General features: G+C 46.3%; 1 protein-coding gene across 43 annotated transcripts in view; it reads right to left on the bottom strand.

Moving 5' to 3' along the window:
• Window positions 1-2445: 2445 nt before the first annotated feature.
• The window catches only part of akap13 (A-kinase anchoring protein 13), a 94507-nt gene continuing 85705 nt past the window's right edge, over window positions 2446-11247 (bottom strand). For 33 of the 43 annotated variants that reach the window (XM_036953029.2, XM_036953046.2, XM_036953032.2 and 30 more), the window contains 12 exons: window positions 10910-11161; window positions 10614-10690; window positions 9910-10091; window positions 9410-9492; window positions 9099-9299; window positions 7553-7717; window positions 7381-7451; window positions 6796-6840; window positions 6516-6566; window positions 5923-6387; window positions 5317-5653; window positions 2446-5182 (listed from right to left, as the gene is read on the bottom strand). In XM_036953029.2, coding sequence (XP_036808924.2) covers window positions 5124-5182; window positions 5317-5653; window positions 5923-6387; window positions 6516-6566; window positions 6796-6840; window positions 7381-7451; window positions 7553-7717; window positions 9099-9299; window positions 9410-9492; window positions 9910-10091; window positions 10614-10690; window positions 10910-11161 — 1988 coding nt within the window. In that variant the 3' untranslated portion in view covers window positions 2446-5123. The remainder of the gene's footprint in view (window positions 5183-5316; window positions 5654-5922; window positions 6388-6515; window positions 6567-6795; window positions 6841-7380; window positions 7452-7552; window positions 7718-9098; window positions 9300-9409; window positions 9493-9909; window positions 10092-10613; window positions 10691-10909; window positions 11162-11247) is intronic. The other 10 variants (XM_036953038.2, XM_090204775.1, XM_090204769.1 and 7 more) reach the window with 1 other exon arrangement.

The following is an 11247-nucleotide window of genomic DNA, read 5'->3' as shown; positions in this document are numbered from 1 at the left end:
AAACTTTAAACGACACTTTTTATGGATATCTTTAAGAAATGGCTTTCTTCTTGCCACTCTTCCATAAAGGCCAGATTTGTGCAATATACGACTGATTGTTGTCAAATGGACAGAGTCTCCCACCTCAGCTGTAGATCTCTGCAGTTCATCCAGAGTGATCATGGGCCTCTTGGCTGCATCTCTGATCAGTCTTCTCCTTGTATGAGCTGAAAGTTTAGAAGGACGGCCAGGTCTTGGTAGATTTGCAGTGGTCTGATACTCCTTCCATTTCAATATTATCGCTTGCACAGTGCTCCTTGGGATGTTTAAAGCTTGGGAAATCTTTTTGTATCCAAATCCGGCTTTAAACTTCTTCACAACAGTATCTCGGACCTGCCTGGTGTGTTCCTTGTTCTTCATGATGCTCTCTGCGCTTTTAACGGACCTCTGAGACTATCACAGTGCAGGTGCATTTATACGGAGACTTGATTACACACAGGTGGATTGTATTTATCATCATTAGTCATTTAGGTCAACATTGGATCATTCAGAGATCCTCACTGAACTTCTGGAGAGTTTGCTGCACTGAAAGTAAAGGGGCTAAATAATTTTGCACGCCCAATTTTTCAGTTTTTGATTTGTTAAAAAACGTTTGAAATATCCAATAAATGTCGTTCCACTTCATGATTGTGTCCCACTTGTTGTTGATTCTTCACCAAAAAATACAGTTTTATATCTTTATGTTTGAAGCCTGAAATGTGGCAAAAGGTCGCAAAGTTCAAGGGGGCCGAATACTTTCGCAAGGCACTGTAAATATGATCCCCAATCAGAGACAACGATAAACAGCTGTCTCTGATTGGGAACCATACCAGGCCAACATAAATCACTACTCACCTAGATGACCCACCCTAGTCACTATCACTCCCCAACCAACATAGAGAATAAACAGCTCTCTATGATCAGGGCGTGTCAATATGTAGATGTCTTTATTAGAATACTACTATATTTCCCTTGACGGAGTGATGCTGAATGCAAAAAATTTACTCCAGCTCTCCACTATGTTTACTATCACACAGAGCAGCTCATTGAGGTTTGTCCTTTAATACTGTATGTAAAAGGAGAATAATGACTCATGTCACCAGGCTGCCACTATTGTTCCAGCGAACATACGGACGATATTTATATGCCCATCGTCACGCAACACAACAAAGGCTCAGGTTTCTTTTGATTGTTTGCCCCTTTCCTTTCTTCCCCCAGATGGAGCAGAATGGCTTGGCTCTTTCACATTACACACCAATCTGCACCAGGAGCTGGAGAAAGGTCACTACTGACTGTGAGCAATGCATGATAATATCATCCTTCACAAGCCAAATCTTTGCTGATCTGCTCTGCTCACATTCTAATGGTGTGACAGGTTGCCCAGTCATTCTTCCACTGCAGTGGAGGGAGAGAGGGAGGGAGGTAGGGCCAGGGGATTTGGAAACACTTTGAAAAGGTCATACTAGCAAAGATTAATATGTGGTTTGGTGAAGTTATAATGGCAGACATCTTGTAGGCTGGAGCTCGGGGGCCTTTCGGAATGTATATAGATCTGGACCCGAGTGTGTGACATTTCAGAGAATCTGCCAGAGAATGCTCATTACAGCCAAAGACAACGGTCTGTAATCCTTATCCAAATACCATTATCAATCTGACTTTAAACGTCAAATATGGATACTAATTTGGACAACATCAAATTCAGTAACACAGAAACTAAGGGTGGTTAATGGGTTAGTTATACCACTGGTATTTTCATGAGTTAAAAAAATATTTGGATGAACCGTTCTTTTTATGACAAACTTGAGAAAAATGAGTGCACGTTCTTCTCTCAACACTTGGGATAAGATGAAGATTGGATCTGATTACAAACCATTTTCTTATCTTCTTCCCCTCCTCTTACCTTAAAGTCCTTCGTTCCTCCTCTGCGCAGTGCGGTATGGTGCAGGCCAGCTGGGCAGGGTCACTTGTCACGGACAAAGGCAGAGCTAGTCACGTCCAGAAGTGGGCTCCGCCACATCCTCTCCCACAGAATCCCTGCTGAAGCCACTCTCAGCCCAAAGAGCTAGCAGTGAGCTGGATGAAGAAGCAAGCTACAGTGAGAAAAAACAGCATATTTCTATCATGTCAATGGAATTGAACACACCAGCTCAAAGACAGACAACGTCCCCTGCAAAGAAGAACGGCAGAGAGAGAGAGAGAGAGAGAGAGAGAGAGTAACAACAGGTGGCTAAATCAAACATACCCTCCATGCAGTTGGCATCAGTCAAGTCAATTAAGGCATACATTCACCCAATAACTGTGAAACAAGATCCTCTCCTGACTGACTGGCCATTATGTGTGGTCCATGGGTACACCAAAGCCATTCTATTCTAGTACAAGCTATTAACACACGAAAACAAGGGGAGAAAATAGACACAGACACACATCTCAGTTGACAAACAATAATAGTTCTTTATTAAGGGGAAAATCAATGTACATTTTATGCCTCCAAAACAGGGAGGACACTGATAAATAAAGCCTCATTATAAAAAGCTTAAATTGATCCAAAAATCCACAATCAATACTTTAAAAGTTGAATTTGTACATGACACATATTTACATAATTGTTGCTTTGCCCTTTTTTTATTTTATTTTTTTACATGGAATTCAGCAAGAAAATAAAAATTGTACCTTTTTAGTACAAACAACATTTTACCTTAAAAGCACTGGTTTACAGTCTCACTGTCAAACACACTCCAACCCCCTCACAGAGGCTGGTTAATAGTGCATTTCAATTTGAGCATAATATCTTTGCATTTGCCACAATGCGTCATGTACAACATTTCAGAGCTACTGTAGCACTGCTCAACTTCCACACCATAAGACGGCCATGACAGTTCATGTTGACGGAATAATTAGCATATATTCCTGGAGGAATATGAAGTGGTAGGGTAGGATCTACTGTAGGTGCGTTCACACCTGTCAAAAGTGGAATCTGTCTATTAATGCAAGTCAGTGTGTGAATGACCCAATCAATCAAAATGCCAAATGATCCCTTCCTATGCTTTCACTTTTGTAAAATCACTAAGCAAGGCCATAATACACCATGTTAACGTGGTGATTCACGTTTTATATACATGACCAGGGGGAATTGTTGTGAGATATCAAGATGACAAATGCCACAGAGTGAATAGTGGTGGGAAAAATTGACAAAGCTCTGTCTGATGGTCAAAAAAAAAAAATAAGCTGAACAGTTATGAGTTAGTGATTAGCACCATATTTCAGTTTTACAGACAGTCAGGAGAGGGGATGGCCTTGCTTTGCTTTCGCTTTCAATTCTGCTCATCGGCAGAAAAGAGAAAGAACATACCTCTGCTGAAATATTAGGCTTTATGCAGCTCTGGTTATACGAATCAAAACCCGAAACTGGAGCGTGGAAGGGGGGAAAAAAATCAATGAATAAAATCCAGGGACTTGAATTATTCTGGACCATTTGAGAGGCACAAGAGAGTTTATGGCACCACAGTCCATCAATACAAGAGCAGACTGCAGGGAAAATAGGGAAATATGGGGTTGTCCAGAGTAAAGGTTCGGTTTGGTTTTAATAAAAGAACAGCCTGTCCCGCAGGCTGATTTATCAGTGTAATTCCAATGGGATTAACAAAGGGAATGGTTGGTCAGGTCTAGATTAATACATTCCAATATCAGCATTCAAATATTACTAGGGGAAGATAATCAGAATTTCGGTCCATTCTTGTAAAATAGCTATTCCTTAGTTTCGACTCAGTCTGGGTCATTTGAATGATTGTCACTCAAAGTCAAGGAGAAAGTCTCTTCTCTTGTAACAGAGTGAATATAATCTAAAGTGCTCATCACCTTCAAACCGGGTGTGCCAGTATTGCATTGCAGTGATTGACAAATAAAATGGTTCACAAATTCAAGTGTGCAGTGGAGGAATACAACAAGTACCGCAAATGTTTCTTCTACCCATTCAGTCTGCTGGAACCGTAACAAACAGTTTTCATCATTACATTCAATTGCAAAGTGGACAATTATCTCCCTTACAGACTCTCTTTCTTCCTCATTTGGCTCTCTCGCTCTCTCTGAGACATGCTCATCTTTCTCTCCTCTGCTATAAGCTATTCTTTCTCTTTGCTCGTCTTCCATTTCTCCCAGACTCATTCATCCTCCTCTCATAACTCTGAGTCAGTCATGTTTCCTCTGCCCGGACCTTGAGTCGCTTTTCTTTAGAACTTTTAAAATGTTACCATTTAGTCATTTAGCAGACACTCTTATCCAGAGCAACTTACAGGAGCAATTAGGGTTAAGTGCCTTGCTCAAGGGCAAAACAGCAGATTTCTCACCTAAGCAGCTCAGGGATTCAAACCAGCAACCTTTCGATTACTGGCCCAATGCTCTTAACCACTAGGCTACCTGCCACCCATTTGAGTGATTACATTGCATAACTTCTGATGTAGAGTTGATGGGAGAAATTAGCCTCTAGTTCCTTACAGGCGGGAGTGAAGCATTATGGGGCCCAGTGTTAAGCAATACCTTGACAAGTATGACAAGAAACACCATTGTATAAGCTTGACTCACTGAACTGGAGTTGTTAAATAGTGTGTATGCTCTCTTTTGTCATTTTGGCTATTAGGGTATACTTGAATTTGCAAAATGCAGAACATTCTATAACAGGTCCCACGGCACCCGCAGATCTTCCCTTCGGATAGAAAATGAATGTTAGCTACTGTATACTTCATGAATGATAAAACTTCCTCTAGCCATGGTATAACTCCTGAAACTGTCCAAATCATATCTGAACACTATCAAAGCCAAGGCAACCAACCCATGCAAGCCAGTCCAATCCATGCCACATCAGACTTGCAGAATCCTAATTCTGTTCATCCAAAAGTCACAACTCGACACTTCAGAATTGCTGGGAAGTGTCTGCATGTTTCCCTATAAAGGTCACAGGAAATCCTCTAGTTGTACTTCCTGTCCATGGCCATCCCCTTCAGGTCAATGGGGTGCATATCTATCTTCCCACGCTAGTACAGAGTCTGGGCAGTCAGCTGATGCAGTCATTGTGAGTGTGGGGCATTGTGGGATAGTGGAGGACCAAGGAATCAGCAGAAGAAGATCTCTCCATCGGCTTGAAGCTCTGTGACCCCAGTGTTCTGGGGATCTGTGGAGAAGAAAGATGGAGGTATAATTTAATTAAGACTACACTGTAACAACATCCCTCAGTGTCTAGCACAGGTAAGTAGACCTTTACCATGGCTCTATTTTCCTTACAAAGACGTGTGCTGCTTGTTGTACCTGGCTGTGATTGCTGTCCCTTCCCCTTCTTCTTTTTCTTCTCCTTCTTGTCCTTGGTCATGGCCAGCTGCATCAGGCGGTTGGGGATTTGGTTCTGGCCCTCTGTGCTGCTCTGGGCCTTAGAGCTGGCGTTGGAGGAAGAGGACGAGAAGGGGTTCAGGTTCTTCCCTTTCCTCTTGGAGCCCATCCTGAGAAAGGGTTCTTTGGTGGCGGGGGAGGAGGACAGCTCTGCCTCCCCTCCACCAGGCTCTTTATCCAGAGAGGTGGAACTCTGGAACTTCATGGACTCCTCTGAGGTGGAGGAGGGCGTCCGCTGGGTCCTGTGTGCCTGCTCTGCCTACCGATCAAATCAAACACCACGCAACGAGAAAAATAGTTAGCTTTAGGATTAGAAGCTCAGGCTTGAGCCCAGGTGGAGGTTAGGGTAAGCAGTAAGTAAAGGGTTATTCTAAGGGCATCACTAAATAATGTATGTGTAGTCATTTGTGGTAAAATCGCTGTCACATAATAGCAGTTACGTCCTTTCTGGAGCGCAGTAGTATAAGGTGGCAGACGGAGAGCAATGAGCAGCATGGTGGGATTGCAGAACCAACTGTTCTAGCTCACCTCAGCCTTTTTCATCTGCTCCACCATCTCAGCCTCCCGCCGCAGGGTATCCCTGTCTCTGTCCAACTTCCTCTGGGCGTCCCTCAGCCTCTCCAGATCCCTCTGATACTCCTCCTTCCTCTTCTGCAGCTCCTGCCTCTCCTCCTCCAGCTGCCCGCGCCTCCTCAACGTCTCCTCGTCCTGCTCTTTCACCTGCGCCTCCCTGTCGCTCAGCCCCGACTCCCTCACCTCCCACTCCCTCTCCCTCCTCCTCCTCTCCTCGGCGTGGGCCGCCTGCTGGCGCTGCAGGTTGGCCACCTCCTGCCTCTGCTTTTCTAGGCTGCGCTGCTTCTCCTGCTCGATCAGGGAGTTGGGCCGCGAGGAGGAGGAGGACAGGGAGGAGGTGGAGGAGTGGCGGGAGGCTGGCCGCTCAGCCAGAGCATGACGCTGGTCCTCGATGAAGGTGTCCTGCTGAACCACCACTGCCTGCAGAGCACACACGGATGTAAACAGTTTTATCCCCTATACTAATGGATCGCGTGCGTGTCTGTGTGCCTGGTTAGCAGCTCTTTGTGGTCTAACCAGAGAGGAGATGTGAGGAAGAGTGTCCGTACCTGCAGCGTGTTGAGGAGATCATGGAGATATGTGACACTGTGGAGGACCTGCTATTAGTCAGGAAGAGAGATGATAAAACACGTCACTTCTGCATATGGTTACACAGTAGGTACACATACAATAAAATACTTCCTATGAAATAACCTACTGCATAGCGCTGTCCAGCAGAGACTAGAGAGGCGTGGGAGCAAGCAGTAATTCCTCTCTCACACAGCCAGTTAGTCAGTCAGGGATGTACAGTATGCTGGTAGTGTAACATAGCGTGGGAGTCAGACCTACCTCACTGTTCCTCTTGAGCAGCAGCAATAGGTTGTTGTTGCCCCCCTGTGGATGAAGACAAGCACAGCTGCAGTTAGTTACTGAGATATTAAGGAGCTACTGAGGCGAGGGGCCACGTTAATCACCTCCTCGGAGGAGGAAGAGCTTGATCCCACCTGCCTGCCAGAGAGGCCTGGGCCTGTGCAGAGGAGATTACAGGCGTTCAAAGCACAGGGCTGCTCCCACACAGCCCGGCCCAGGGGCATCACCTAGCCTAATGGAGCCTTAACGATATGGACTTCCTCAGCTTAGCTCAGACCTCAGTCCAGGGCCCAGGGCCGGGCTAATGTCTGTCTGTTAATGTCAGTGGTGGTGATGGGCAGAAGCAGGCCTATTGAGAGACAGCTCAATTTAAATCCCTCCTGGTGGCATAGGTTAGGAGAGTTCCAAAGAATGTAAAGTTCATGCACAAAGTGCACTGTGTGTGTGTGGTGTGTGTGTGTGTATGTGTGTGGTGCGTGTGCATTGTGGTGGGTGTGTGTTGTGCGTGCATCCTTTACTGTGGCTCACTCACACACACACACCTCTGAGCTTAGTTGTAATTACCTTCTTCAACACACTGTCTGACTCAGTCCTCCGAAGGTCTAATGAGTCCTCCCCCTCTTCTTTCTCTCCGTCTGGAATGAAAAAGAGGACACCTTTAGCCCACAGCTACTGTTAACGACAGTCAGCTGCAGTACGACAGCCAGTCCATCAGGAGAGAGGGAGGTGTTCTTACTCTTGGAGATGTTCATCTGGTGGCTGTCGAAGCCTCCGAAGGTCTCAGCGCGACGAGGCAGACAAACCGGCCCCACACTACCCCCCGATGCATCCTGGGTACTGGACACCTGCTGCCCCACGGCCCCGCCTAGACTGCCATTCACCAGCACATGGAGAGTTTCCACTGAAATGAAACAAACAAACCACACCCGTGAAGATAGGTCCTGCGCTCTGGTGTAGAGGGCTACAGAGATCATTGCGGCGTGGTTTGCATTTTTCATGCTGAGGGCAGGCGGTCAGACAACTGCAGGATTAATACTTTGTTTTTTTGTTGCAGAATATTTGGAAACGATAGTCTTTCTGCCTTGTATGCATTAGCCTACATATTGTATTAAAATAACATGTTTTTCACGTTATTCATACACTCTCAGAATTCGCTGCTTCGGGCGGTGCGGGATGAAAAGCAGTGGGAGCGGGCGGTGCGGGATGAAAAGCGGTGGGAGCGGGCGGTGCGGGATAAAAAGCTGTGGGAGCGGGCGGTGCGGGATGAAAAGCAGTGGGAGCGGGCGGTGCGGGATGAAAAGCAGTGGGAGCGGGCGGTGCGGGATGAAAAGCAGTGGGAGCGGGCGGTGCAGGATGAAAAGCAGTGGGAGCGGGCGGTGCGGAATGAAAAGCAGTGGGAGCGGGCGGTGCGGGATGAAAAGCAGTGGGAGCGGGCGGTGCGGAATGAAAAGCAGTGGGAGCGGGCGGTGCAGGATGAAAAGCAGTGGGAACGGGCGGTGCAGGATGAAAAGCAGTGGGAACGGGCGGTGCGGGATGAAAAGCAGTGGGAGCAGCGGGTGCGGGATGAAAAGTATGAGGGAGCGGGCAGTGCGGTATGAAGAAATCAGGCCCGCGCAGACCTCTACTCTGGTGCTGTATTCTTGCAGTGCCGTGACATAAAATCATTCACAGTTGTGTGCTGTTTATCATTGCTATTTGCCAGGTCTTGTGACCATTGCCTGGTTACATGTACGCACACGCACACACATCGTACTGTACGATTTCAGTAAAGACTACTACACACACTACTCTATCAGCTGAAGCAACCCGGTCAGACCTACATAAACTGGCTTACTTAGGGAGGAGAAAAGGAGGAAAATATCAATATCTGGCCCATTACTCAACCTGCAGCATTAAAGCAATCCATTTGTTTTCTTTCTACACAGCTGAATCAGATTACACTTATGCATTGATTCCATCCCTGTCTGCAGAGGAAAAACAAGGATATAAATAACTATGACAAGTAACCATATATCACTCTGACTTAGGTCAAAAACGTGTTTTCAGCAGTATTCTGTAATCTCTCTGCCCTGGTCTTTCAGCTGCTACTGGCATTATATTATATAAAGGGGATTTTCAGGTAATTCCCTGATTACTTCTGATTGGTTCTGTGTGTCTTCAGGGGAAAATCACTGGTTGGGCCATGTGACCAAGTAATTCAATAGGTCACCAGTGATTGGATAAAGGGTCACCTGTGTTGTGTGTGTGGTCTCTGGGCAGCCGACCGTCCACTCTTGACTCACCTTCCCTCAGGGCATCCTTCATGATGGGCTCTCCCTTGGTGACGTAGTCTGGGGTGGCTCTGAACAGCATCTTGGTCCTGATGGACTGGGCTGGGCTGTTCTCCTCTGCCGGGCCGCTGCCTCCCTCACACATGTCCCTGAACACCTTAACCTTCTCCTCCAACAGACACACGATCTGCTCGTCCTTCTTCCTCAGCAGCTCTAAGAGGAACAGACAGAGAGAGACCCACTGTGTTTATTACCCGTCTATCGCGCCACTGACCACCGCTTTGGGACAAATGGTTAGCAGAACAAAAGAGAACAGGTTTTACCTCTCATCTCCCGCGCTTTGGTCTCCAGCAGTCTCTTGTCTTCCTCCGTCTCACTGGGGATTCCCTCATCGTCATCCTTCTCTCTGTTCACATACACAACCAGTTATCAATCAAACCATTTACACTGCATGGGAAATTTTTTTTTTACATTTTTTTTGTAAACTAACACTCACGTCTTTACTTTTTTCCCTACTAGCACTGACTTTGCTTATAGCTTCTTTACTGAGGAGAAATGTACTTACAATGACTGTGATATGTGGTTGTCCCACCTAGCTATCGTAAGATGAACACACTAAATGTAATTCACTCTGGATAAGAGCATCTGCTATATGACTAAAATGTCAACGTAAATGTAGTGTCAAGCTAATATGCTCTATACTGTATCTGTGGATATACAATGTGTGTGACATATTCAAGAATAATAGAATTGCTGTGGTCTGAGGGGCTTCTCCCATTCAAGTATTTCTATATCCATGTGTGTTCCTGTCTAACTGACTCACATGGAGTGCATGGCGTCCTGTATGAGCTGCATCCAGGTGTTGCGTTCCTCCTTGGTGCTGGCCAATACCTCCACCATCTCTGGCTTCTCTATGCCTGCTGTGATCAGGAAGAGACCCCTCTCCTCGTTAGCCACCTCCCGCACAATCAGCTTCTGCAGGGAGATCACCGTCGAGCGCTGGTCCTGAGGGATGGGAGAGGGAGGGGGTGGAGGGGAAAGACAGAGGGAGGAATGGAGGGAAGAGAGAGAGGGAAGGAGCGGGAGGAAGGAGGTGAAAGGATGTTTAGACCAGAGTTCTATTCAAGGATGTATAGACCAGTGGGAGGTTTCTATGGAAGCTACTTTGGGGAAATGCAATGTTTAGCCCAAGGAAAAGGGAACTGAATGAAAACTCCAATCTCCACTGAACGATTTAAAAAACTGCAGGATAGCAAAATTCTGCCAAGAGTGTAACCATGCCAAAGTCATTAAAACGTGCATCTACATCTAATAGCCTTGTGTGCCAGTCTTACACAATATAGCTGGAAAAACATAGATACACCTGTATTGTAACAGCAGAGCAAGCTAATCTTGCAGTAAACTAATACTTGTATTGTAAAAAAAAACATGTTTTTTTTATGAATTCTTAGAGGTAGGAATACTACAGTGTGTGGCACCATAGGGAACAATGTGCATAATACATAATGAATAACAAACATAACATACCAGTGAGGCAAAGACATATTTCTGGTCTTTCTCCTGGAGGAACACAAACACGTCAGACAGCAGCATGGCCTGGACATCTGTGGAAAAGAACAGAGTCGGGATCAGTGGAGGAGAGAAGGGGGGAGAGGGGGAGGGGAGGTAGAGCGATAAAAGAGAGGGAGAGAAGGGCACGAAAAATACAGATAGAGAGGAGAGGATGAGAAAGGGAGGAGATGGAGAAAGAAACGGATTGAGAGGATAGACAGGAGAGAGCAAGACAGAGAGGGAGACCGTGATAAATGAGGCTGGTGCCGTACCCTTTAGCCTGCCTGCAGAGTTCTTGAGCTGCAGTGGTCCGTCATGCAGCAGCCGCCTGCCTCGCACCAGGTCCTCCCGTGCAAACATCTGGCCGCTCTTCATCCTCTGAATGGACTTGCTGTCCGTACGACTGTACACCTCTTTTAACCGTTTCTTCTTGTCGTGTTCGTTCACCTTGCTGTCCACCGCATTTAAAATCTCCTTCACCAGCCTCAGAGCCTGGGTTATATCGTCATGGTCCTCCTCGTTCTCTGCACATGTCAAAGATCAGCATGTCACTTCAATACATATTGTACAGAGGTCAAGACTTCCCAACAATCTCCATCGCGGTTCTTTC

Source organism: Oncorhynchus mykiss, chromosome 2 (assembly GCF_057628025.1).
Source record: "Oncorhynchus mykiss isolate SJ-2025 chromosome 2, ASM5762802v1, whole genome shotgun sequence".
NCBI lineage: Eukaryota > Metazoa > Chordata > Actinopteri > Salmoniformes > Salmonidae > Oncorhynchus > Oncorhynchus mykiss.
The sequence above is the reverse complement of the archived record's forward strand: the minus strand, read 5'-3'. Positions and strand labels throughout refer to the sequence as shown.